This window comes from Periophthalmus magnuspinnatus, chromosome 6 (genome assembly GCF_009829125.3).
Source record: "Periophthalmus magnuspinnatus isolate fPerMag1 chromosome 6, fPerMag1.2.pri, whole genome shotgun sequence".
NCBI lineage: Eukaryota > Metazoa > Chordata > Actinopteri > Gobiiformes > Gobiidae > Periophthalmus > Periophthalmus magnuspinnatus.
In genome coordinates, this window is record NC_047131.1 from 9,669,884 (window position 1) to 9,697,786 (window position 27,903).

At 41.9% G+C, this 27,903-nt stretch overlaps 2 protein-coding genes across 2 annotated transcripts in view; both read right to left on the reverse strand.

The window, feature by feature from the left end:
- Window positions 1-1,336: 1,336 nt before the first annotated feature.
- On the reverse strand, window positions 1,337-11,382 carry LOC117372878 (BTB/POZ domain-containing protein kctd15-like). The gene is made up of 5 exons (XM_033968753.2): window positions 11,081-11,382; window positions 7,551-7,726; window positions 6,732-6,876; window positions 3,460-3,762; window positions 1,337-2,071 (listed from the first exon to the last, which is right to left on the reverse strand). Exons 1-5 carry the CDS (start codon window positions 11,105-11,107, stop codon window positions 1,910-1,912), a joined length of 813 nt encoding a protein of 270 aa, XP_033824644.1. The 5' UTR covers window positions 11,108-11,382; the 3' UTR covers window positions 1,337-1,909.
- Window positions 11,383-16,695: 5,313 nt separating this feature from the next.
- The window catches only part of LOC117372515 (carbohydrate sulfotransferase 8-like), a 36,143-nt gene continuing 24,935 nt past the window's right edge, over window positions 16,696-27,903 (reverse strand). Inside the window, exons 3-4 of the mRNA XM_055222652.1 lie at window positions 19,126-19,172; window positions 16,696-17,973 (exon numbers count right to left, since the gene is read on the reverse strand). Of these exons, the coding sequence (XP_055078627.1) occupies window positions 16,993-17,973; window positions 19,126-19,172 (1,028 nt within the window). The 3' untranslated portion in view covers window positions 16,696-16,992. The remainder of the gene's footprint in view (window positions 17,974-19,125; window positions 19,173-27,903) is intronic.

A 27,903-nucleotide genomic window follows, 5' to 3' on the forward strand; every position in this document is an offset into this window, starting at 1 on the left:
AGGGCGCTATTGTGTACACAGCCTTTTCATTATGTAAAATCCTCATCTAGATCATTGTCATAAAGCTGTTTGAGAATGGGTCGAGCTGTAATAACAAAACAAAGTCAGATTTTTCTTTTATGAATTCATCTGTACATGAAAAACATTAAATATACAATTTAAAAATGTCCACTTTAGAAAAGACTTAAATTACACGTCCTCAGATCAGTTCATAAAAAGACGAGTTTTGATCCAGACCAGACAAAGTCCTCCGACACACTAGTGAACACAGATCAGCCAAAACATTATGACCACAGGACAGAGCACAGGGGGAGTATACTCCAGGGGTGGGCAAACTTTCACAAACTGACAGAATATATATATATATATATATATATATATATATATATATATATATATATATATATATATATATATATATATATATATATATATATATATATATATATATATATATATATATATATATATATATATAACATTAGGGATTTGGCCTGTAACATGTAGGAAAACATGAATATGAAGGCTAATTGTACAAATTGTTTTCCAAATGCATGAATTAAATTAATAATTAATTTATTAAATTTCAGTTAAATAAACACAGGTTTATAAACCAAGGGTAAGCCTTGGTCAAATAAACTTTGAACAAGGTTTACCCTTACCTATTTTAATATAATTTGGTTCGTCAGGCTGGATTAATAAACCCAAAGGGCGGTGTGTGGTCTCCGGGCCGTAGTTTGCCCATGTCTGGACTAGAGTATTGTTTTTAAATGTGTGTGATTTGGAAAAATGTCCACTTTGAGCCAAATATTTCACAGTTGATTAAGAATTAAGTTATGATGCAATAATTGGCCATTAGGAGTATCCTGAGAAAAGTTATGAAGCAGTTACCATGACATGAGCAAACACTGTCAAAACAGTTTTAAGATCTCTTTTCAAAGCTCAAGAAAAAATACAAATTGGAATTAAAAAGCACATTTCAGGAGCCTGCAATCAATACGAGCTTCATGGTCCTGTTTGATTTTTGATTTTCAACATAAAGGTGAGAGAGACTAACTGAAAAACTGTTGGCTAATGCTAGCTAGCTTGTGACTTTAACATTATTTGAGAGACTTTAACAGCACAAATCAGCTCATCTGTTGTACTTTCAGCTAAATCAGTTCTTATGGTCAGATTATGTTAAAACAAAGCTCAGATTAAAGTCTGACAAAGCTTCAGACAGAGTACCTGTTTCCTTTTATTGTTTTAAAATGCTATATTTGCTCAAAACAGCATATTAACATTTTGCCTCTCCTCCCTTTGCTCTCTGCACTAAGTTACTCCCCCTTTCAGAGCACTATCACAATACAATTAGTGTGCATCCCACTAATGAAACTACTGCACATCACATCAGGTTTGTGAAGTTGCTGTGTACAGTTTTGTATCATGTTTTTGTATATTTATGGAGAATTGTTGTGTGGGAGCATGGGTGACGTAGGCTTGTGGGCGGAGCTTTTTACAGAATCTTACAGCTAACCATAAGGAGAGTCGAATAGGGCCTGGGAGAGATCGCTAGATTACTCAGACATGCATGGATGACATATAAAAGCTGAGGGGACGTTAGAACATAGGAGAAAATAGATTTTGCTTAACACCCCCTTTTTAAAACACCTGCTACATGGTTAAGGTGGTTTAAGTTTAAGGTTTGGGTCATAGAGCAAATAGTCATAATGTTTTGGCTGATCTGTGTGTATCACTTTTACATTTATTTAAACTGCTTTGCTCCTTGGTCCGTGTCAGTCTCTTGTATTGTCCATAGTGACTCCTCCACATTCCCTCCTCAGTCTAGTGCCTCCTGTTGGATGTGGGTGGCCAGTTTTACGCGTCCTGTTGGATGTGGGTGGAGAGTCTAGCGCCCCCTGGTGTCCGGTCAGTCCAGAGGCTCCTGTTTGATGCGGAGGGGCGTGGCTGTGATCGGCGTGCACAGTTTAAGGTCGCGACACAAAACGTACTCGCTGAACTGAGAGGAGTCGACTCCGCCCCCACACGACGCTCGCAGAGAGAAGCCTTTCTGAAACAAGCGCTCCAACACCTGGAAGAACGACAGGGATAGGTCAGGATTAAAGCTGCAAGCGGAGATAAAGGCACCAGACAGGAAAGATATTACAGGTCAGAATTTTCAGGTGGAATTTGCTGTTTAACTGTCAGATTGACCTGTTTTGTTTAATATGTGTGCAATTATTGGGAGGATATTTTTTTCTAAATAGCTTCAAAATGTTGTGATTTCTGTTTATTGTTGACTGTAACATTCTGGAGGCGACACGTCACCTGTATGATTCCATGGAAACAAAGTTAAAACCATAATTACAGAACATTCTCCATGGAGGTGGATGAGTTTTATGCCATACTGTAGAATATTATAGCCAAAGAAACAACATTTCCATGGAAACAAGCCGGAGCAGACCCTCCTCCAGGCCAAATAAGAGTCAGGTTTGTGGAGATGCAAGCACCTCTGCAGTAAGGACACATGTTTTCGCAAAATGAAAAAAAAAAAAGCTTTCATTTTAGTTTATTCTTTGGCTAAAAAGTTGTATACAGTGGCTTTAAGTGCAGTACTTTTATTTTTGTTACTTTTGTTAATACTTTGTTACTTTTCACTAGGGCTGCAAGATAAAACATAATTGAATCAAAATCATAATTTGAATGGACGTAATCAGCAAAGCACTACATTTTTTACAGGTAATTTTTTTTTATATCATAATTTTCTCCACGAACATCAAAATCTCCTGTTTTATTCTGCATACAAATGTTTAACTCTGTAGTTTAGATCTGTACAAACATGTTGTGATATGTGATTCTTGTTTTAGTTTGTCAGCTCAGATTTCAGTCTTTTTGTCAGTTCTTCTGGACGAGTTTAAAATGCGAACTTTGAACAGAATCTTAAATTAAAACATCACAAATCTAATCCTAATGCTTATCAGAAAAATCACCATTAGATATTTTTTTCCCAAATCGTTCAGCCCTTCTTTCTGCAATAGAAAAACAATGTTTATATTAAAGGGTCCATATTACACTGTTTCCTGATCTCTATTCTAATGTTGTTTAACACACAAACATTTAGACTGAGTTCTTCTCTCAAACAGAAACAGATGTCATGAGGTAATACAGTAAGTGCTCCACTGTGTTTTTAAACTCCACACACCTTCACTAGAATCATTTGGATCATTTTAATCCTGGAATTACCAATACTGAACTAAAGGTAAAAGGAGCTGTTAACTTGAAAACTACCACTTCATGACATCACAAGGTGGAACAGAGCATTTTGAGCTTTGGAGATGTAACAGACTAATAATAAAGTGTTACTCAAACATGTGTGAATGAAACAAAACACAACTCCAGGTCTGTTTTTGAGGAGGTAACAACATCATAACATGGATTAATACTCATGAGAGAAAAATAAAACAATAGAACTGTACTGACCTGCACAGAGTTGAGCCTGCAGTACCCGTTAAGGGGGAATCGTATCACATGTGTAGGGTCCTGGTTCCAGCCGGCGTTCACAGAGTTACACATCACGTCTCCGGTCTCTGGAAACACCTCCTCGATCAGCACCTTCTCTCCGCTCAGAGCGATTCTCTCGCCCAGGTCAGGGGTCACGCGGACCACCATGCACTCTGACCCCGCCCCGCTCTGAGCCTCTCGGTCGGCTCGCCATCGCTCCAGCTCTCGCACCATCGGGGTCAGCTGGTAGTACCGCGCTTCCTCGTACAGAGCCGGGAACTCCTGCAGAGAGGGAGGTCAAAGAGTGGATATTAACACACAGGTCATAGACAGAATTAAGTCTGGACGATATTATAATATAGAGCTTTAGTTTTATATAGAGCTTTACTATATGCACTTGTAGATCAGTATAAGGACCTGGAACAGTTTATTTTAGGGCTCAGTTTTTATCGTGTACAATTTCTTTGCAATAGTGGGAAGATTTTTGCCATTTTTATGTAATGCAATACAATTTGAGCTGTAGAAAATAGAATAAAGAACTTCTATGGCTTATTTTCAGTTAATTCTGTCTTTTAGTTGATTGTAATGATTAAAAATATGTGTTTATTGAGATCCTCCTGCTTTGTGTCAATGAATAAAGTAGTTTCAACATTGTTGTTTATCACACTATGTCTCTGCAGCAACATATCAAGCTTTAAAATGTGTTATGGTGACAGATCTAAGTGGTTTTCCAGACGATTTACAATTTGGTGCATTATTCATTCACTCCACACTCAGAGCTGGTAAGACAGACTGACAGAAGTGAGGCGGCCAATCTGCCCCTCCCATCACTATCAACACACACACAGCACAGTCATACTAGACAATGTGGGTGAAATGACACAACAACACAACAGTTTTGCCACAGCTGCCCCACTTTGATCTGGTATTCCCAGCGGTCTCCCATCCAAGTTGTAACCAGACCCAGCCCTGCTTGTTTTGAAAATGTTAGATTTACAGAAAACAATGTATTAACATGATTTAGAAATTTCATTGATAATTTTAGTTTTGGACGCTCTGAGTCGCCTCCTTTTCCGCATTCCGCAAGTCACTCTCCCTTCAGAGCGCTATCACAACACAATCAGCGTTAATGAAACTACTGCACATCAGATTTGTGAAGTTGTATTGTACATTTATGGAGAATTGTCATGTGAGAGCATGGGTGATGTAGGCTTGTGGGCGGAGCCTTGTACAGGATCGTACTGCTAAACCGTAAGGAGGGTTTGAATTGGGAGAGATCACTAGATTACTCAAACATGCAAGGATGACATATAAAACCTCTTCAGGCAGGTTTTTGATGCGGGAACAATGGGTACAGGGTAGTAAGATCAAACAAAAAAAGATTTTGCATAATACCGCCTCTTTAACCAGTCTCTATTTTTATTTTATAGCCTTATTACAAACACATTTAAATGTCCGTAATGTTGTTGCTTTCAGTCTGAGTCTTAACATTTGGCTCGTGTCCTGCTCAAACACATTTGGACTGAACATAAATCCAGTTTGATGTTTAACATTGGAGCAGCAGACACATGTTTCTGTTTCTGTGGGTTCAGTCTCTTCACTGCAGAGACACGAGGTCCTGAGGCCATCCACATCCTCTCACCCTCACACACAGAGCTGTCAGAGCAAACTCCTACTCCTCTCTCCTCTGTCTCTCTCTTGCTCACTCTTCTATCTCACTCCTTCTCTCTTTCTCTTCTCTCCTTCCTCCTCTCCCTCTCTCATCCTCCACTCTCACTCTCAAATGCTCTTTTTCTTCCTTCCTCTTTTCCTTCTTTCCCCTCCCTCGCTCTCTCCACTCTCCTCTTCCTGTCCCTCTCTCCTCCTCCTCCTCCTCTCTCTCTCTCATCCTCCACTCTTTCTCTCAAATGTTCTCTCTTTCTCCCTTCCTCTTTTCTTTCTCCCCCCTCCTCCTCCTCTCTCTCATCCTCCACTCTCTTTCTTCTGTCCTCTTTTCTTTCTCTCCCCTCACTCTCTCTTCTCTCCTCTTCTATGTCCTCCTCTCTCTCTTTCACTTTCATCCTCTACTCTCTCTCAAATGTTCTCTCTTTCTTCCTTCCTCTTTTCTCTCTCCCCTCCCTTCTCTTCTCCATCTCATCTTTCTCTCCCCTCCCTTCTCTTTCCTTTTCATTCTGTACCTGTCCTCTCCCACTCTCTCTCCTTTCTTATGTCCTCCTCAGACTCTCCTTCTGTCCACCCTTTCTCGCCCTCCTTCCCCCTCTCTCTCTGCCCTTCTTTATCTCCCAACTCTGTTTCTCCTTTCTCTCAGCCTTTTCTCTTGATCTCCCTCTGCCCTCCCTCTGTCCCGTTCTCTCTATCATCATCTATGCCTCCTTCTTTCTTACGCTCTCTCTTTCTTCTAGCCCTTCATCTCTCTCTTTCCCTCTCTCCTTTCCATTTTTCTTTTCTCTTTCCCTAGCCTCTCTCACCCCAACTCTTCTCTCTACTTTCATCTAGGCCTCCCCCTCTCTTCTTCTGCCCCCTTATCTTTCTGTTCTTTTCACTCTGAGCCCTCTCTCTTTCTCTCCCTCCCCCTCTCTCCTCCCTACCTCCATCTCTCCTCTCTCTGTCTTCGTCTCCTCCACATTTTCCTGTTTTCTCCTATCTCTCTCTCTCTCCTCCCTACCTTCCATTCCCCTCTCTCCTCCCCTCCCTTCCCTCTCTTTCCTCTCCTCCTCCTCCCTCTCTCCTCTCATGTAACCACACAGGCGTTTTATAAAAATCCCTTCTTCCCTCTGGGCGGTTTAGTCATCTTCACACACAGAAAATCTAACTACAAGAGGAGAGAGATCCAATATGGCCGCCGCGTTAGCACATAATCATTTGACAAAACCCACACGGCGCTCTGTGCTTTGAGCTACTCTTTCTCGACCCCTTCTCCGCCCCGGGGCCCCGCGTCGCACTGATTAAAAAGACGAGCAGAAAGAAGAAAGCAAAGATGGGGGCTGTTTTTCAGCGCTAACGCAGATACTGAAATCACCTCCGGACATGGAGAGATAATTGGTTTGACTTAAGGTTGTGTTTTGTTGAATTTTGTTTCAATATTTTGCTGTTGACAGATACGAGAGACAAAAGGAGAGAGGAGACGAGGACAGGGTTTGAATTAGGGCTGCACGGTTTTGGAAAAGAATCTAATTTTGATATATGATCAAAAATGGCATCTGACACACAGGGAGGGCATCTGATGCAAAGGGAGGACATCAGGGCCTAACCTTAAAGTCCTCTGGCAGCAGTAGTTTGCAGGTCCGAAGGAAGCTGAGGACGTATTTAAAGATGTCTCCGTCGCGGTCGATAAAATAGTGCTGCTTTAAACTGTCCAGGACGATGGGCTCAGTGCCATTAAACAGACGCCCGATTCTGAAAGCACAAAATACACACATGAGACACAAAAGAAGGCTCATCACTTTAACAACAACCCTGTATCTGAACTGTTCTCATGTATTTGAGCTAAACTTGTCTTTCCCTAGTGAGAGAGAGAAAGGAGAGGAGAAAAGAGAGGGGGAAGAGAAGAGAGAGGATAGGGGTGAGAAGAGAGGGAGGAAAGAAAGGTGAGATCAGAGTGAAGAGGGGAGGTGTACGCACTACTGTGAAGAGAGAGAGAGAGAGAGAGGAAGGAGACGGAGAGATGGAGGGGAGAAAAGACCTGTTTCAGACCTGGTTCTTACCTGGGCTCAGGGTTAGTCCTTGTTCAGACCTGGTTCAGACCTGGTTTAGGCCTGGTTCTGGTTCTTACCTGGACTTGGGTTTAGTCCTGGTTTAGTCCTGGTTCTTACCTGGACTCAGGGTTAGTCCTGGTTTAGTCCTGGTTCTTACCTGGACTCGGGGTTAGTCCTTGTTCAGACCTGGTTCAGACCTGGTTTAGGCCTGGTTCTGGTTCTTACCTGGACTTGAGTTTAGTCCTGGTTTAGACCTGGTTCTTAGTCCTGGTTTAGTCCTGGAGCTGATTCTTACCTGGACTCGGGGTTAGTCCTGGTTTAGTCCTGGTTCTTACCTGGACTCGGGGTTAGACCTGGTTTAGTCCTGGTTCTTACCTGGACTCGGGGTACTTGGTGAGTGTGGCCAGGCTGCTGGTGTACATGTGCCCGCCCACGTCGATGTGCACCGGAGCGTTGGCTTTGGTCAGCTGAGCGGGGGAGGGGATGCCCAGGGGGGAGAGGGGGGAGGCGGGCGAGCGACTGACGGAGAGACGAGACAAGCTCCGACCATCCTGCAATGAAACAACAACAGTATGAGAGAGGGAGAGTGAGAGCAAGAGAGCGACAGGGAGAGAGAGAGGAGAGAGAGAGAAAGAGGGAGAGAGAGTATGAGGGACTGTGTTACATCTCTACATCCTGCTTGAATCCAGAAAGTTCTGGAACAGGACCATTGAGCGGGACAAGCCTCCTCAGAACATGGGACGGTCCAATAGCTGCTGTATCATGTGACTCTTAAATGCAGAACACACCTCCTCTCCAAATATCTTTTTCATTTAGATCTAAATCTATCACTTCTTTGACCTTTGAGATAAATAAGACTTTGGTGTTTCTGTTGGTTCTGTTGTCTCTCAGGCCTCTGGGTTAAACCACCATGTTTGTTTTTACCTAAACAGACCATGCCTCTCTCTGATTGGTTAATCTGCCTGTCAGTCACGTCCTCCAGAATGGGGGAGACAGGATCCAGATCCACTCGTCTTTGTACAATTTTGGCAAGGCGCCTGGATCTGATTGGACAGGTAATTTAAAAGACACAGTATGTAGCTCTGTGGGGTTTTATGATATATTCTGGAAGGTTATAGCCACAGGAACGAAATATCCATCAAAACACAAATGAAAACACATACTTTTATTTCATTCTATTTTTTGGCTATAAAGTTACATACTGTGGCTTTAAGAAACCCTGTCGTAACCTGAGCTGGAGACAGATCAGATCCTCAGGTGGAGTTCTCTGTGTAACAGACTGCAGATGTGTGGACCTGGTTTATGGATAATATCTGTGTAATTACTGGACCTAAACTGTGACAAAGTTCACCCTGTCAGTTTAAATGAACAAATGTCAAATGATTTTTTCAGAGCAGCTTCAGAAAGTGGAGCCATTATTCAACCCCAAAGACGAGAATATCCCATAGAGTTATTTAGGCCCCACCCTCCATCTGAAACTATGACATCATCTACATCTAGAACGTGAATGCAACCTACTGAATTATATATTTCATTTGAGTCCATTTTGCTCCCTCAGGCCCCAGTATCAGCCTCCTATCCTCCCTACTCCTTTTGTATTTTCTCGTTTCTAAATCTGTCCATTGTAAAAAAAAAGAAGCTTTGAAGCATGAAAGGTGAACAGGAGGCACCAGGAGCAGGGAGGGAGGGGCAGCTCTGAGCGTCTCTGCCCCGGGACGTGCACTCGCCTGGGGATAAAACGACACACAGCCCCCCTCTAACCTCCAACTCTCTCTAACGTTCAGCTGGTTGGGTTTATGTGATTGGAATAACTATTGTGCAGAGGGGGTGGTAGGTTAATAGTCCCTTCTCCTTTAAAAGACTAGTTTAAGGTTCCTTTAGTCCTGTTTTAGTCGTGGTTTAGTTCTGGTTTAGTCTAGGTTAAGCCTACAGTATATGTCGAGGTTTAGTCCTGTTTTAGTCCTGTTTTAGTCCTGTTTTAGTCCTGGTTTAGTCCTGGTTTAGTCCTGGTTTAGTCCTGGTTTAGTCCTGGTTTAGTCTATATTAAGCATACAGTTTATGTCGAGGTTTAGTCCTGTTTTAGTCCTGGTTTAGTCCAGATTAAGCCTATACTGGTAGTTTATGTAGAGGTTTAGTCCTGGTTTAGTCCTGGTTTAGTCCAGATTAAGCCTAATATGCGTGAGAGTTTAGTTCTTGTTTAGACCTGGTTGCAGTCTATAATAGTTATCTTTAGGTTGTCTCAGGTTTGGACTCGGAACTAGTCCCGATTTTGGCCAGATTTGGCCTTAGGTTAGCCTTGATTTTTGCAGATTAAGCCTCTCTATATATAATTATGAGGAGGTTTACTTCTAGTTTAGTCCTGGTTTAAGCCTATACAGTAATCTTTTGCAGTTTTGGATTTCGTACTATGAATTTAGTCCTAGTTTTGATCATGTTTGGGCCTGGGTTAGTCCAGGTTTACAGATTAAACATATATGTATTTATGTGGGGGTTAGTTCTAGTTTAGTTCTGCCTGCTCTTGTAGTAAATATATTGTCATCTTTTGCAGATTTTGGACTTGGCACTATTAATCTAGTTTTAGTCCTGGTTTAGTCCAGATTAATCATATAATTTATGTGGAGGTTTTGTTCTACGTCTAGACCTGGTGTTTTGTGACTTTGTTTAGTCCTGGTGTAGTCCTTCTATTTACTGTTGCTGTTCAGAAGATATAGAATAAATTATGTCACTTGAAATCTTAACATTTTTTCTGAATTCACCCAATGACACCGATAGAAAACGGTGTTGAACTAATCAGGTCCAAATCCTGTTTAATCCCAGCCTAAACCAGGTCTAAACCAGGTCTAACCCCAGTCTAAACGCCAGGTCTACATCAGGACTAAGCCTGGTCTAAACCCTAGACAACACTGATATAAAATTGTGTTGTGAACTGAAAAAAACATGCACGTGGGCTATATATAGAATTTAATTAGAAAATATAGGCTATATCTTATTATATTTCTAAATAATGTCTGAAATTCTCCCGTTTTGCAAAAATAACTAAGCCAATTAGGTATTTGACCTGCTTTTACTCATCACAGCGCGATAACACAGTGCTGCTGACTGAGGTCACGTTCAGAGCTGTGTTAGCGTCAGTGCACGCGGTTAAATATCCCGTGGAACGACCCGTGAAAAAAACTGTCGGAACGCGCCAAACTCCTTTGGAAAACCCCAACGATTTGGGTTCACTGATATTTGCGGGAGCATTTTTAGAATTGTCAGTACATTATCTACACATTTCTTGTAACGACAAGGCTATTTATCAATTCGGCTGTGCTGTATTTTCCCAGATTTGACTCATTATTCAAATAAATCCACTTGAATGGACAAGTCTCTACACGCCGCTGCCGCCCACTCAATGGAGAAAGTAGCGTACAAGCTAACAGCAAAAGTGAATTTATCTCAGGAATGTTAACTACTTCAAATGTGACATGCTAGCCGAATTAAAGATGCACATTTTGAAATAGCTGCTACATGTTGAATTAACAAAAATATTCATCTTATTTACGTGCATTGTTATTCTTTCAAAAATGTAAAATTGTCAAGGAAGTTTGGAAAAGTAATTCGAAGCACGAATGTGGCTGTTTTATCAAGGTAATCAAACATAAACGTGGATGAAATCTAGATTAACCCGATGCCTAATCCAGGCCAAAATACGGGATTACAATAGGGTTACATTTTGGGTCAAAACACGGCATAAACCAGCCCCAAAACCACAAAACATCCAATGGTCTCAAATGTGGGCACGATTACGCACCAACCTGGTTAGTGTAAACGAGTGGATTATAAAACTGCATTACGACCAAAATCAAACGCTACACCCAGATATCACCGTGAGTCGTTAACGTAGGTGCGGAAAGTTCCCATACCTGCGAGGACACCGACACTGTGGACATGTTCTTGACCGGAGACAGCGCACTCTTCCTGCGTAAAAACCTCCACGATCCACCGCTGTCCTGTGGCTCTGGTCTGGCTCCGAGCTGCCGCGGCGCGCTGTGTCTGCTCCCTGGGTCCGTGTGCGTGTGTGTGGGGCAGAAAGAGGACTAAAGAGGCGGAGAGAGCGGAGGAGAATAGCCCTGGGGCTCACTCAGCCTCCGGGCCCACGCTGAATTAACTGTGACGGGGGAGCGCGCTCTGACAGCCCGCGTGCATGGAGCCAGGGCCGGGCACATACCTCCAGGGCCCACATCCCCCCACACACCCCCACTGTTCAGCTGTATTCAAAAATGGACCCAAATATAAGAGATAAAGGCGATGGTATTCTGGAGGTTGGCTTACAATGACCTATGGGTAAAGTATATCCAAAGAATTAGCCATAAGGATTCAAGTTGGACAAGAGAAACCCATGTTACTTAAATAATATTACTCAAGTAGAAGTACAAAGTGGTGTAAGAGTAAAACAGTATTTGGGGAACTATTATGTACTTAAGTAAAAGTAACAGTTTGAAGTGAATATAATTTGAATGACAAAACATGAAATATTAACAAATCAAATTCATATCTGAAGGAGCTGCAAGAAACACAAATGTTCATTTAATATGTTGACATGAAGCTGAAGTCACTTTAGACTTACTCACAGTGGGAAGAGGAACCACAACTAAGCCAGGTCTAAACCCAGTCTAAACCAGGTTCAATCCCAGTCTAAACCAGGAATAAACACAGGTCTAAAGGAGGTCCAAACCAGATCTAAACCCAGTCTAAAAAAAGGAATAAACCCAGTGTAAACCCGGTCTAAACCAGGACCAAACCCAGGTCTAAATCAGATTCAAACTCAGTCTAATCCAAGATTACACCTAACAATTCTAAACCCACTCTAAACCAGGACCAAACCAAGGTCTAAATCAGGTTCAAACCCAGTGTAAACCTGGTCTAAACCAAGTCCAAACCAGAACTAAACCTGGTCTAAACCAGGTCCAAACCAGGACTAAACTAGAACTAAACCCGGTCTAAACCAGGTCTTTCTCTGTTGTATATTCTGTGCTCTGGCCTGAGGCGTTCGGTGCCATTTCAATTACTGCTGCTCTGTGAGATGGAGAAGTGTCCCTCAGGCTCTTCCACTGTCTGCACCCTCCCTCTGCTCTCTCTGTTCTCTCTATCTTCTCTCTCTTCTTTATTCCCCCCTCCCCCCATCTCTCTCTCTCCCCCTTATCTTCTCCTGCCTCCTCTCTGCTCCCTCTCCTCTGCCGTCTTCTTTTCCCTCCTCCCCCTCCCTCCTCTCTCTTTTTCTGTTCCTCTTGATGCCCTTTCCTCTCTCCCTTCTCACCCCTGTCTTCTGCCTCTTTCTCCCTCTTTTCTCTCTCCCTCTCTTTAAATATGGTGCCCTCTTTTGGTCATAGATTGTAAGCATGTACATGTGTTCCTTTTGCCATTATAAATCTGTTTATAGTTGTGTTTCAGATTGTCATCCCAACATTCTCGAGGCCAATTACATTGATTTGACACTTTGCAGCTGATGTCATCCACATCATGGGGGCATGAAGCTAACAGGAGGCACTGCTATGTCTGAAGCTCTGTTAGACTTTAATCGGGGCTTTATTTTAACACAGTCTGGCCATATAGAACTGATTTAGTAAAAACTACAACAGGTGATTTGTGCTGTTAAACAAGTCCCTCTCAAAAAACATTACGGCCACAAGTTAGCCAGCATGATGGCATTGCAAAATATCAATACAGATGACGGGAATTTTCATCTTTTCTTCAGAAATTACTTTGCAAAATTAGGGCATCATCAAGAAGCACTTTAAATGTATGTGTTATTGTGAAACTGTAGCCTCTTTTGTTCTGTCAGCCTGTGGACCCCGCCCGGTGTGTGGAACCCGCCCGGTGTGTGGACCCCGCCTGGTGTGTGGACCCCGCCTGGTGTGTGGACCCCACCCAGTGTGTGGACCCCGCCCGGACATTCAAATGAGTCGTTCATCTGCATTCCAAAAGTTTGTCATTTAAACGACAAACTGCTTTTTTCATTCATGATTCCTCTTGAACAGTCCCAGGGGAGCAGGCGAAAAGGAGCAGAGGAAGAGCAGGCGAGGAGGAGCAGAGGAGGGGGAAGAGGTGGAGGAGAAGGAGGAGGGCCTCACCTGTGTATGGAATAAACAACAAAGGTACAGGGTTCAAGTTTAAACTTAAAACTGAGAACTAGAACAGAACTAGAATAGGAGTAAACCAGGACAAGACCGGGACTAAAGCAGGAATGAACCAGGACTAGACCAGGAGCAGATCAGGACTACACCTGGACTAAACCAGGACTAAAGTAGGGCCAAACCAGGGCTAAACCAGAACTAAACCAGGACTAAACCAGGGCTAAACCAGAACTAAACCAGGACTAAACAAGGACTAAACCAGGGCTAAACTAGGACTAAACCAGGGCTAAACTAGGACTAAACCAGGGCTAAAGTAGGACTGAAGCAGGACTAGACCAGCTCTAAATCAGGACTAAAACAGAACTGATCCAGGACTAGGCCAAGACTAAACCAGGTCTAAACTAGGTCTAAACCAGAACTAAAGCAGGACTAAAGCATAACTAAACCACTACTAAACCGGACTGGACTTGAACAGGGACTAAATATATTCTTTGTCTAAATTCAAAAATTGAATAGACTTACATTAATAATAGGACTAGAGAAGCAAACACAGGCCACATGTAGCAGTAATAATAGTAGATGTAGTAGTAGTAGTAGTAGTAGTAGTTGTAGGAGCAGTATTTTGGAGTAGTATTAGCTCCAGTCTTTTAAAGCTTGCCAAGTCTCCTTTAAATTGCATTGTTTTTTACTGACCTCTAGTGGTGAACTGTATAATAAACGTCTTCACATTGACGTAAACAAACTCAACTTAAACTAGGAACTACGTGCCCATTACTGCACCTGAAATCCATTAAAAACTATCTTGTTCCACAGTATGACCTGATCTGTGGAGAGGCGAGCCTGCTCACTGTAAGAATGCATGTTTTTCAAAGTACTTTTTTAACAATAGAAACCCCTGTAAGGCACTGGCATACTGTGGAGCATTCCAGGCAAAGCAGACACATCTCCATGGCAACAAGCAGGTGACCCTTACATTACAAGTTCACATTTAAGTCAGAGCTTCAGACAGAGCAGTGCCTATAGTTAGCATCACACCCCCAGGGAATGTGGATGACATCAGCTGCAAAGTATCTACATAACTCTATGGGACCTTCACTGTTTTTTTAAGTATATCTCCAAACTTCTGCTCCACAAATGTTGAACCATCTCGTTAATTTGGAATCAGCTCCACAAACTCATCATATTAATCTGATGGTTTAAAGTCACGTCTTTAGGGTTGAATAATGCCTCCACCTTCTGCAGATATTGTGGAAAAAAATCATTTTGTTTATTTAAACTGACAGAGAAGACACTGAACTTTGTGTCAGTTTTTGTTTCATGTAGACAGGCCTGGTATGTTCCACAGTATGGCATTAAATGGATCAATCACGATGGAGCCAACCAGGTCAAGCCACCAGACAAAGTTACAAGTCAGAAGTATTTTTTTAGTGAAAGCACATCTGTAATTGCATAAATGTAAGCTAGAGAAGTTTAATGCCAAACTGAGAAACATTTCAGGCAAAACATGGAGACAAGTACTAGAAAAGTTACATAGTGACCCTTTAAAATATGGGCAGTTTAAAATGTAGCAATGTCATGTTCTTTAATCACTCTATCTGCTGTACTTTGGGGAACACTACGTAACATTTTTGCTTGTCTCCATGGAGATGTTACTGCTTTGTCTGGAATGGTCTACTGTACGACATAAAACTTTACTCTCCATGAGGACAAACAGTTACAGGTCAGATCTGTGGAGAGGCGACACCGCTCATAGTAAGAAAGCATGTTTTTCAAGGTAAGGTATAATGCAAGAGCTAGGTTTAATACCATATTGCGGAACATTCCAGGCAAAGCATAACATCTCCATGGAGACAAGCAGGTAGCAGAAAAGTTACACAGTGCACCTTTGAATAAATAATAATAAAATATACTTCACAAATCACAGAAAAAAACATGTATTAATGATGAAATAGCTTACTGCAGTTAAAAAGTCCATTATACCAAAGAGGTTGTTGGTTAAACTCCCAGTTTAAATATATATGGAGAGCATATGAAGCTCCTATTGTTTGATACATACGACCCAAACATATTTACAAAAACACTGATCAAATGAGAGTATATAAAAGACAGTTTACATGAATTAGACAGAGTTAGTGCATATATAGAGTTCTTATGAAACTGCTGGGACCAAATGCAGCATTAAAGGCCCTGTATGTGATTTTTCCACATGTGTTTGAGCAAAATGTGTCCTCCTCCAGTACAGATACATGTATAAGCAGCTCTTGAGGTCAAAATAAGTCCACTGTGGGCTGTCTGCTTCTAATTATAAAGCGTTTTAATGTCCGAGAACCAGGAAGTGTGCAGTTAGCCTGCTAGTTGGTGTTAGCTTAACTGTCACAGCAAAATCTCTGGTTGTTGGAACACTGCAAACCATGGAAAATGAACTAGTTTTTCAGGTTTTTAAGACAGAAAGGTAGAAACCAGGTTGATTTTCAATGGTGTAAAGTTATTCCTCATTTACCTTATACATTCAGAGCATCCTAATTATTCACCACGATGAGTTTATAAGCACGTTTCACAACACTCAGAGATCAGAGTAAAGTTTTTCTGACTGGGCCTGTCACAATAACATATTTTGAAGTGCGATCTGTTGCTGAATTAAATCTACACAATTAATGATAATTTTGAAACCAAACCATAAAGTAGAATTATCCCCCAAAAATATTCAATATATATGTACAATAAAAAAAGAAAAAAATATGAGCTGAAATAACTAAATGCATCAATCAAATCTTATCATATTGCAAAAAAAAAAAACAAAAATCTCCCACCACTGCAAAGAAAAAGTGCCCATGATAATACTGACCCCCATCTATCATGCACTGAAAGTCAATATAGTCATTATTGTGACAGGTCTACTAACACCAACTAGCATGCTAACGTACACTTCAAGATTCTCGGACAGTAAAAGACTTAGGTGCAGACAGTATAAAGCAGACTTATTTTGACCTCAAGAGCTGCTTGTAAAATATATCTCTACTGCGACGCGACACAGTTTTACTTAAAGCTGCCATATTACAGTTTTCTGATCTCTTCTAATGTTTTTCCTCATCACAAACAGACCTGGAGTTGTGTTTTGTTTCAGTCACATGTTTAACACACAAACCCTCCATATTCAAGCGGAGTTCTTCTCTCAAACAGAAAACACTCTGTTCCACCTTGTGATGTCATGTGGTAATACAGGAAGTGCTCCACTGTGTTTTTAAACTCCACACACCTTCACTAGATAAATTTTGGATCATTTCAACCCTGAAATTGTCAGTCTCTACTGTAATAAAGGTAAAAAAGTAGCTGTTAACTTGAAAGCTAACACTTCATGACATCACAACAAAACACAACTCCAGGTATGTATTTGTGGAGGTAACCGCATTATAACATGACTTAAAGTTCACAAGAGTTAATTTTATGTAATATAAGACCTTTAAATACATGGGAAAAACAGGTACAGGCCCTTTAAGTCCAAGTTTTTTTTTGTTTTATTCACCAAAACTGCTCATATATTCTCTGTGTAGCCCCTGTGTCCTTTTCCAAACCCCAAATCATTGCTACAAACTTCATGAATTCAAAAGCACAAACGTGTTATTGAAAAAAAATACAAAACAGTTCCTCCTCCTGGTGCCCATAGTGTCCGTGTTACAGAGCACCTCCAGCTTCAGTGTGTTTCAGTACAGGTCTTTGAAAGGTTTAGGATAGTCAAACATCAGATAGTCCATGTAGTAGAAATCGTAAACTTTTTGTCGCTCCACCGCGTTGAGTTGCACAAAATACTGTTGCGTTATTCTCGCTGAGGTCCTTTCGGCCAGTGGATTCCTGTCTTTTAAATCCGGGAACGTGAGATTTGTGGGAGCGTTGATATTCCGTAACAAAAAATTAGCTTCTTTTTCCAGATTTTCAAATTTTCCGATGAAGTTGTAGCGCATGAGACACGGACTGCACAGCTGAGTCACGGGTTCCCAGTGGATATCCATGCCAACTGGCCTCTTTATGTCCAGCAAATATCGCACAAATTCTCGGAACGTTACCCCCGCTCCCGTTCGTAACGCCGTCCGAGTAGCATTAACGCGATATTTGGAAATTATGGGGCGTCCAAATACAGGATGGTAGTATGAATTTGGATTTTCGAACTTGTCCCGAAAAGCAGAGACCAGACGTTCAAAAGGCTCCCGTACGAACAGTATTTTCGTGTAGGTTGCTAGCCGTTTTGCGATGCTAGCGCGGTCGTAGTTTTCCAGTCTCCGTAGCTTGTTGGCGTAATGTGCTTTATCGTGTGGAATATCTAAAGTTGTTCTCGCTTTTCCGTTGAGAACCATCAAAACGCGCTTCCAGTTCGAACACCCGGATTTCGGAACTTCGCAGTAGAGTAAACGATGGCGATCCTCCACGTAAACGCGCGACACTTGTCTTTGGCTCATCCTGCCCAGGGAGACGTCGGGTTGGTATCGCGAGCAGACATCGTGCAGGTTATTCCGGCGTGACTCCTGAATGGCAGAGAGAGCGCGGTCATCCGGAGTATAGGGGGCGCTGTAGGAGGAGGAGTCGGAGCGTTTGAGTAAGAGTTTACGGTGGCGTTTAGTGACCGGAGGTTTGGGGCTGAGCTGTAGCGGAGAAGAGGAGACAGAGGAAGGACGAAATGATGCTCCATTCTGAAAAACAAACAGGAAAATACTGTCAACAAATGTCAAAGTTTGGACCACACTTTCTCATTCAATGTTGTTTCTTACTTTCTACATTTTAGATATTTACAAAAGACACCCAATATATGAAGCAGGATGTGTGGAAGTATGTAGTGAAGAAAAAAACGTTTAATAACTCCACTAAATATTTTTGTATATTTTATATTCAAATCCTCAGAGTCTCCTCCGTTTGCTTTGTCGACAGCGTTGCAAATCCTTCTCTCAGTGAGTTCCATGATGATATCTCCTGTAGGGATGCACCAGTCCAGGTTGTTCTGTTCTAATACTGATGTCGATACTTTGGCTTTAAGCATCTGGCGATATCGATACCAACTGATACTACGGCAGGGACTGAAAACAGGCGAGGCATTTCTGGTTGGAGGAGCTAAGTCTTCAGTGTGGGTCCTCACTTAACATGTTAACCTAGTGCCCCCTCAAGCCGCCGCCCCGGGACTGAAAACATAATTTATTTCCTTTAAACAAACATCATAAGGTCAAAATTATTCAAATGTGTTTAGTAACTGTTATTTATCATTTAATAATTTATTTTAAAATAGAACAGCTTTGAAAACAATTACGAGGAGTTTTGCGCAAACATAGTCCAGTAGATCGTACAGCAAAATGGGACATCGATTGAACCGATATCTTTGAACCAATATCTGATCCATCACATTTTTACCAGCATCATATCAGCGCATCACTAGTCTCCTGAAATGGTTTTCACTTCACAGCTCTGCCACATCAGGGTCAAGAAATGCCAAAGGAGCAAAGCAGTGAGCAAAGCAAAGGGTAAAGGCCATTTTTTTTTTAAATCTTTGAGTCATTTTGGCTCAAATCTACAATAACAAACTGTCATGAGAGTAGAAGAGAAAAAACAAAAATGAGAAACTGTCCAAACACTGGACTGGTCGTGTAGGTCAGTGGTATTTCCTGTATATTTAAACAAATTACATGAAATGTGCTTTTATATCTACACAGTCCAAAAGCAGAAACAAAAAATCTCTGCACATGCTCCCATCTGCAGTGTTGTGGTGCTGTACATGTCCAGCAGGTGGAGCTGTTCACCTGTATTTCCCTGTGCTCTGAAATGACCTTGTGCTGAACATGAGAGTTTTGGCTCACCTTCTCCATCGGCCAACGGGGGGCGACCAACGACTGGGATCCTGCACCTGAGAGAGAGGGGGGAGGGAGAAGAGAAGAGGGAAGAGAAGGGAAGGAAGAGAGAAGAGACATAGGGAGAAGGAGAGGAGGGAGAAAGAGAGAGCAAAGGGGAGAAAGGGTAGAGAGAGCAAAAAGAATGGAGATGGATGAGGAAGAGAGAGTGTATATAAGGAGGGGGTAAGAGAGAGAGCGAGGGAGGAATGAGGGAGTAAAATAGAGGGAAAGTAGATAAGGAGGTGAGAGAGAGGTAGAGAGATGAAACAATAGAAGAGAGCGATGGAGTATACAGGGAGGGGAGAGAAAGAGGGAGAGAGGAAATGAGAAAGAGCAGATAGGGAGCGAGAGAAGGGGTTGAAAGAGGGAGGATGAAAAGGAGAGGGAGGAAGGAAAAGGAGAAGGAGGGAGAGGGAGGTGAGAGAGAGGAGAGAAGATTGGAGAGGGGAGAGAGAGGAGAGTTTTAAATCAGTTTCAGTTTCACTACAATTCATTTTAACAAGTTCAGTCTGAAAGAATTTGCACAAAAAATAAATAAATCCATGTTCTTGTAGCAGAGTGGTTATCCTGCCTCCTCCCTCTCACCAGGAGGTTGTGGGTTAGACTCCTGATCTCTCTGAGTGGAGTGTGCATGTCTGTTACTGTGGCAGAGTGGTTATCCTGCCTCCTCTCACAGGGGGAGGTTGGAGCGGATTCTACCCACAGATGGTGACTCCGTGTGGGGTTGACTTTGGAGGTGAACCCCCTCTGTCACCATTACCCATAATGCACCTCTCCAGAGCAGACATTAACAGGTAAACAACACTACAGTCTAAAAATAACTGCTGCAGAATCAACTATAGGATAGCAGAGACGACAAGGGTAGGGCTCTATATAACTCTGTATAACTTTGACTCTATATAAGTCTATATCACTTTATATAACTCTGTGTTACTTTATATATGTCTGTATAACTCTATATAACTCTGTGTAACTGAACTTTCTCGTTATGAGTTTAGGATTGTCTCCACAAAGTCGTCATATTAACCTTATGTCTTAAAGTCCTTTGACAACTCACATCTTTTGGGTAGAATAATGGTTCCACGTTCTGAAGATATTATGAAAAATAATGTGACTTGTGTTTAATTAAACTGACAGAGAAGACACTGAACTTTGTGCCAGTTTTTGTTTCACGTGGATTGTCCATAGACTGTATAAAGAAATCAGTGTGACGTCACCCATCGCGTTCAGCTCCAGTCAAATGAAGCTCATTGAAGCTAGAGCAGTTATAGAGGCCAATTTGGAGCTGATTCCCATATTTGGAATTCCGACCGCGAGTATCATAGCAACGAGTGAGCCAATCCGGAGCAAGGCTCTTGAAGGTCATGCCCCTTCCTGTCCAAATTACTGATTTAGCATGCAGCAGGTGCTTAGCAACGCTGTCAATCAAACCTGTTGCTAACGCTACTGGGAACAACCTTAATTTGTCTGTTATTAATGTTCATATCTCGATTTACAGATGCAACAGTGAAATAGAAATAAAAACTCCAGGATCATGTACAGGTTAATGCAAACATTTTAAGACCAAAATGACGAGTCTGACAGCATCAGTTACAGAGAGATAGGGGAACAGTTTCTCAATGCAAAATGAATTGGATCTAGAGTGGATTGAGCCGGAATCGCGCCCATGTTCACTTCCTATGTGGAACATGGCGAGTAGCAGGTTAGCTATGTCCATTTATATTTACAATCTATGAGATAGGCCCAGTAATTACAGATATATTGACCATTAACAAAACTGCAGTCTGACAGTTACAAATTCCACCTGAGGACTGTGACCTGTCTCAGCTCAGTTTTAAACGTGATTGCTTACTTATTATTCTCAACCCCACCCGGCTGGAGCAGAGCTGATAGGAAACAAGCGCACCTTCTTTAAAGTCCTGTCTCCTCATTTCTGCTCATGGGGCAGTGTGGGTTTCATTTAGTTTGTTTGAAATAAGCCCCAGTTTATCTGAATATGTGCTGGAGAATGATTTAGTTTTTCTTACAAAAATATAAAATTATAGTTTAAGGATATTACAGTGAAGGATCTGCTACTATTACTTCTGCTACAACTACTACTACTACTACTACTACTACTACTGCTGCAGTGTTTGGTACATTTTCCATTGCTCACCTCCTCTCACAGACACAGGTAGTCATGACTAACCCTCTGCTTCCCTCCTTCTTTTCCTCCTCTCCTCTCCTCTCCCTCCCTCTCTCTCTCCTCCCCTCTCCTCTTCCTCCCTCTCTCTCCTCCTCCTCTCCTCTTCCTCCCTCTCCTCCTCCTCTCCTCTTCCTCCCTCGCTCTCTCTCTCTTGTTATCTCCAGGCCTTTGAACCTGGACTTGAGGTGTTTAAACCTATCATAAGCCTCAGCCTCTCCTCCCCCCTCTCTTTCTCCTCTACCCCTGTCTCTCTTCCTCTCCTCCGTCTCCTCCTCCTCATCCCCCTCTCCCTCTTGTACCTGGGTGAAATGCCTTGATCTGCGGCTCAGGATTATTCAAACTGGATTACCTGAGCCTGACTCACCTGCGCTCACCTGAGACTTCACCATTAATATGCAAATACTACAGCTAATACTGATACTTGTAATACTTATATAAACACAAGACACAAGTTCATCTCTTGTAAGTTTATATTTTTGTATTCTGCATGTTTCAGCAATTTAAAACACAACATCGTATCAACAACAGAATAATGCAGTGTTGGAATTGCACAGTTTAATTCGTAAAGAGGAGGTATTTTACTTCTATGGGGTATTAACTTTAACATATAACATATTCAGACCAGCATGCTATATTTGCCCAAAACAACATATTAAAGTTTTTTGAGTTTTTGTTTCGTTTCAGTTTTGTCCCACAGTCTCTTTGCTCCCTGCACTAAGTCACTCCCCCTTCAGAGCACAATCACAAGGGAGGGGAGACTTGGTGAAAACAAAAAACACAAGTGACACTTATAAAACATGTTAAATATAGCATTTTTGAAACAATAAAAGGAAACATGGTGATATAAATGTTATGTGGCACAGGAATACCCCCCTCTTTAATACCCCATAGAAGTCGAATACTTTAATACCCTATAGAAGTCAAATACCCCCCTCTTTAATACCCTATAGAAGTCAAATACCCCCCCTCTTTAATACCCTATAGAAGTCAAATACCCCCCTCTTTAATACCCTATAGAAGTCAAATACCCCCCTCTTTAATACCCTATAGAAGTCAAATACCCTCTCTGTGAGCGTTTGTCTCAGTCTCAGACATGAGAAAAGCACCAGGAGCTCGGATTGGTCTAAACGTTCTCACTTCTCACAGTTTTAGTGCAAATGTTAAAAGTGTAAAAAAAAAAAAAAAACAGCCTGAGTCCCACATTTGACAGAGCAGTTTGAGACTGAGCACAGATAAAGTCGTCTGAATGTGATCTGAATGTTCAAACAGGAGCTCTGCACAAGAGCCTTCAGTCTAATATGAAACCAAACTGTGGTGAGGGGAACATGTGTAGAGCTCCTATTGATACAGCAGCTGATGTCATCAACACTCCCTAGGGCCGTAGAGCTAACTGGAGGCACTGGTCTGTCTGAGGCTTGTTGTTGTTTAATGTGAGACTCTTTTTAGCACAATCTGACAAAAAAAGAGATGAATTCATTGGAACTACAACAGGTGAGCTGATTTGTGCTGTTAAGCAAGTCCCTCTCAAATAACATTACAGTCACAAGCTAGCTAGCATTAGCCAACATTTTAGTCAGTTAGTTACTCTCATCTATTTGTTGAAAAATCAAACTCCTAAACAGGACTATGAATACTTGGATTTATCACAGGCTCCTGAAAATGTGCTGTTTAAATTATTTTAAGACCAAAATGCTGACCCTGACAGCAGCAGCAGTTACAGAGACAGGGCAACATTTTTTCAATTGAAAGTTAATTGGAGCCAGATTTGATGGAGCTAGAAGCGCGCCCATGATCGTTTCATTACAAAAGGAGTACATATTTCAAATGTCAATGTGGTGGATGTTGCTCTGTCTGATCATTTCTGTGTCTTCTTTGACCTGTCTGTTATTTCCAAACCAGCGGCTGGTCCTGTAGTTGTTTGAAGGAGACGCATAAATGATAAAACAGGGGCACTATTCATGGAAATGATACACTTTGAAAATGCCTCATGTTCTAATGTTGATGATTTGTTGAACTCTGTAACTTCGAGTGTTTTGAATGTTCTGGACACCATTGCCCTGATGAAGGTTAAAATGGTTAAAGATAAGCAAAAAGCGCCATGGAGGAATGATGATTCAGTCAGGGCACAGAAAAGGGAGTGTCGGAGGGCCGAGCGGGAATGGCGCAAGTCAAAGCTCCAGGTTCGTTATGAGATTTACAGAGAAAAGATACACATGTACAACCACAGTTTATGTGGAACAAGGGAGGGGTATTGTTCTGACATTATTGGAAGTTGTAGTAACAACTCTCGTGTCCTGTTTGCAACGGTAAACAGATTAACAAACCCCCCAGCTCCGCTGTCGTTAGAACTAATTTCCACATCTAAGTGCAATGACTTTGCAGTATTCTTTAATGACAAGGTTCAGGGCACTAAAAATGCCATAAATTCCATGATGCAAATAACAACCCAGCAGCCACCTAGACACTTAGAGTTGACTCACTTTACACCTGTAACTGACAAAACTGTCCAAGAGATTGTCACCAGTCTGAGTTCATCTACATGTGTTACTTGTGTTACTCACTAAATTTCTAAATTTCGCTTGCATAGCTTAAACTGTGGTTATCAAGCCTCTCCTAAAGAAGAGCAGCTACAATACTGAACAATTACCAACCAATCTCAAATCTGCAGTTTTTAAGCAAAGTCCTTGAAAAAGTTGTTTACCAACAGCTTATTAACTTTGTCCAAATTAACAACTCTTTTGATGTTTTCCAGTCAAGGTTTAGACCCCACCACAGCACTGAGACTGCTCTTATCAAGGTAACAAATGACATCCGCTTGAGCACTGATGCAGACTAAGTCTCAGTCTTGATCCTGTTAGTTCTGAGTGCTGCCTTTGACACTGTGGATCATGGGATCCTCTTACAGAGACTAGGGGACTGGGTGGGCATCTCTGGTACGGCACTAAACTGGTTCATGTCCTATTTAGAAAACAGGGAGTACTTTGTTGAAATTGAAAAATGTGTCTCAGATAAAATGTCCCTGACCTCTGGGGTGCCCCAGGGGTCAATTCTGGGACCCCTGTTGTTCAATCTCTACATGCTGCCATTAGGCCAGTTAATACACAGCAATAATGTGTCTTACCACAACTCTGCAGATGACACTCAGATCTATGTCTCACTGCAGCAGGTGAATATGGACCAGTGGATTCACTCTGCCACTGCATCCAGCAGATCAGAGTGTGGATGTGAAACAACTTTCTCCAGCTAAACTCAGACAAGACTGAAGTAACAGAGAAAGTGTCAGCAGTCTCCTCCAGTCTCTCTCTATAAAACGTTCAAATCAGGCTTGAAATCTAGGGGTAATAATGGACTCAGACTTGAACTTTAAGAGCCACATCAAGTCAATAACATCTGCAGCTATCATCTAAAAAACATAGCAAAAATCAAAGTTATACTATTAAAACCAGACTTAGAGAGACTTATCCATGCATTTGTCTCCAGTAGGTTAGACTACTGTAACGTTCTGCTCACTGGCCTCTCCAAACGAGCCTTAACACAGCTGCAGTACATCCAGAACACTGCTGCTCGGGTCCTGACTAGAACCAGGAAGTACGAGCACATAAGTCCTGTGCTCAGGTCTCTGCACTGGCTCCTGTGGCTCAGAGAATAGACTTTAAAGCAGCTCTGCTTGTGAACAACTCTCTCCATGAACCAGCACCAAAGAACATCACCCACATGTTAGAGCCACATGAACCATCTCACACTCTGAGGACTTCAGGGACCGGCCTCCTGCTGGTCCCCAGAGTCAGGACTAAACATGGAGAATCAGTGTTTCAGTTTTATGCAGCTAAAACCTGGAACAGTCTTCCTGAAGATGTGAGACAGGCCTCTACTTTGACAATGTTTAAATCCAGGCTCAAAGCAGTTCTGTTTAGCTGTGTGTATGACTGAGAGGTTTTTTATAAAACCTATTCCGCACTTTTCTCCTTTAATGTTAATTTTATGATGATTATTTATGTTTTGATTTGTGTGATTTTAATGTCTTCCTTTTTCTGTAAAGCACTTTGAATTACCTTGTGTACGAATTGTGCTATACAAACAAACTTGCCTTGCCTTTGGAACACAGCAGCTAGCAGGTTAGCTGTGTTTATTTATACCAGGGGCCAGCAACTTTTAACACCCAAGGAGCCATTTTGACCTGGTTTCACCACAAAAGAGTTGCAAATACTTCTTGACATCTAAAATGAAGATAACACTGTATATATTGTTGTTGTTTTTTACCTTTATATAAACAGCTACAGTTTGTTGCTTATGAAATCCATAAAGTGCTACAGAGACTTCTGCTCCTGAACCTCTGCACAGCGTCTGCGAATCAGGGCTGTATCTTTATGCAGGACTGTAAACTGTCGTCTGTGAGGTGTGAGCAGTGTTTGTTTTGGCGGGTATACTGGTTTCCGCAGGTATGACGCTTATTTTAAGTGACTAACAATATAAAAATAAAATATAATTTTATTTTAATATTTCAAGATCACAATAATCTTCCAATTTAAACTACAATTTAAAAAAGAACTAACAAATAAAATACACTTCAATTAAATACTTATCATTTATTTTCCCAAGCCATGCAGAGCCGCAGTATAAAGATGAAAGAGCCGCATGCGGCACAGGAGCCGTGGGTTACTAACCTGATTCATACATACAGTCTATGTCTGAAATCCAGTGACTGTCCTTGTGATGCCTCCATGTTGGACAAAAGGACAAAAGGACAGAACAGGCCTGAATGTGACAGGACAGTCACAGTGTCTCTGAGGAACAACATGAGCCCACAGCTGTTAGTCACATACTAGACATGCTTCTCCTCCTCCTACATCTGTACATCCCAAAGACAGAGGGAGGAGAGAGGGAGGGGGAGAGGGAAGGAAAGAGAGAAAGAGAGTGGGAGGGAAAAGGAGAGAAAGGGTGGTAGAGAGGGAGAGAGAGTAAAAAACTGAAGAGAAAGAGTGTGAGAAAGTGGCAGGGCAAAAGGGAGAAAGAGATGAGAGGGAGTGACAGGAATGGTGTGAGTGACAGAGAGAAAAAAGGGAGAGAGGGGAAAAGAAGAAAGGTTGTAGGACAGGGGAGAGAGAGGGAAGAAAGAGAGTGAGGGAAGAAGGAGAAGAGAGTGAAACTGAAAAAACGGTGAGAAAGTGCGAAGGCAAAGGAGAAACAGGGGAAAGAAAGGGAGAGGGAAAGAAGGAAGACAAGATTACAGAGGGGGAGAGAGAAAGAGACAGGGGGAGAAAGTCGGGAAAATGGGAGGGAAAGGGGGAGAGACAGAGAGAGAGGAATAAGAGAGGGAGAATGTGCCAGCGCAAGTACAACTCAACACTACACCAGCATCCACAAAGCAAAACAAAATGAGCACATTCATCAACAGTAATGATGTAATAAACAGGAAGAGTGAAGGAGAGAAAGAGAGAGAGGCGAGAGAAACAGAGGAGAAAAAGGACGAGGAAGGAGTCGATGAGAGAGGAAAAAGGAAGGGAGAGAGAGGGAGAGTGATGGAGGGGTAGAGAGAGAGGAAGAGAGGGAGAGAGGGAGAGCATGGAAGGAGGGTTATTTGTCAAGTACTTCATTTTTCTTACAACACAGTTTAATAGAACTGCAAAATTAATCGGCAACAGTTAACAAATCACAAATGATGCAGTTATTTAGGTATAAAACGTCCTCTGCGAATAACAAAATCTGTCTGTGTGTCAGATGCCCTCACTGTGTGTCAGATGCCCTCACTGTGTGTCAGATGCCCTCACTGTGTGTCAGATGCCCTCACTGTGTGTCAGATGCCTTCCTTGTGAGTCAGATACCCTCCCTGTGTCTCCATGGGGTCTTATTCTGTGTAAAAGCTGCTAGCCCTGTAGTTTAGACCTCTACAAACATGTTCTGAAATACATAGGATTCTTGTATTAGTTCACAGTTCAGATTTCAGTCAGTCATTTCAGGGTTTAAAATGCACTAAACTGAATAAATGAAAACTTGAATAACTGTCCTTTCTTCTGTTTACTCTTGTGTATTCTGTGCGCACTGTGTACTCTGTGTACTCTGTATTCTGTGTATTCTGTGTGTTGTGTTGAGCCCTTTGAGATCTGAAGGTCCCTGAACACGTCACAGCTCAGAGCCTGAAGTGCTTCGAACAGTTTATCCTTCAAACACTGTGATGTGGAAATGATGAGGAATCTGCTGCTTTAGTCACATAATCACTCTGTTTGTAGAATTAGTATCTCTTAAATAAAATGATAACTTTTTATAACGACAAAGGGCAGCGTTATGTGGAGTTAGCATAGAACTTTTGAATGCTGAAACCACAGACTGTATAAAGAAGTGGACTGAGGGAGTGTGACAAGCCTGACAGCAACAGTTACACAGAGAAAGGCCACCATTTTTCAATTAACCCCCAAAAAATGCACCAATCCTTCAGCTAAGGTCCTGACCAAGACTAGTGCAAGGTCTGGAGATGGGTCCCCAGGCACCGCAGTGGTATTGAAGGATGGGTTAAATGCAGAGGACAAATTTCCCTAAGGGTACAATAAAGTGAACCTTAACCT

Excerpts from the sequence above, each read along its gene's own strand:
- LOC117372878 (XM_033968753.2), bottom strand. The coding sequence starts at position 11,107 with ATGTCCACAGTGTCGGTGTCCTCGCAG. Across the intron at positions 7,727-11,080 it reads CAGTGTCGGTGTCCTCGCAG|GATGGTCGGAGCTTGTCTCG; the intron begins GTATGGGAACTT and ends GTTTCATTGCAG. Across the intron at positions 3,763-6,731 it reads TGCTGCCAGAGGACTTTAAG|GAGTTCCCGGCTCTGTACGA; the intron begins GTTAGGCCCTGA and ends CCCTCTCTGCAG.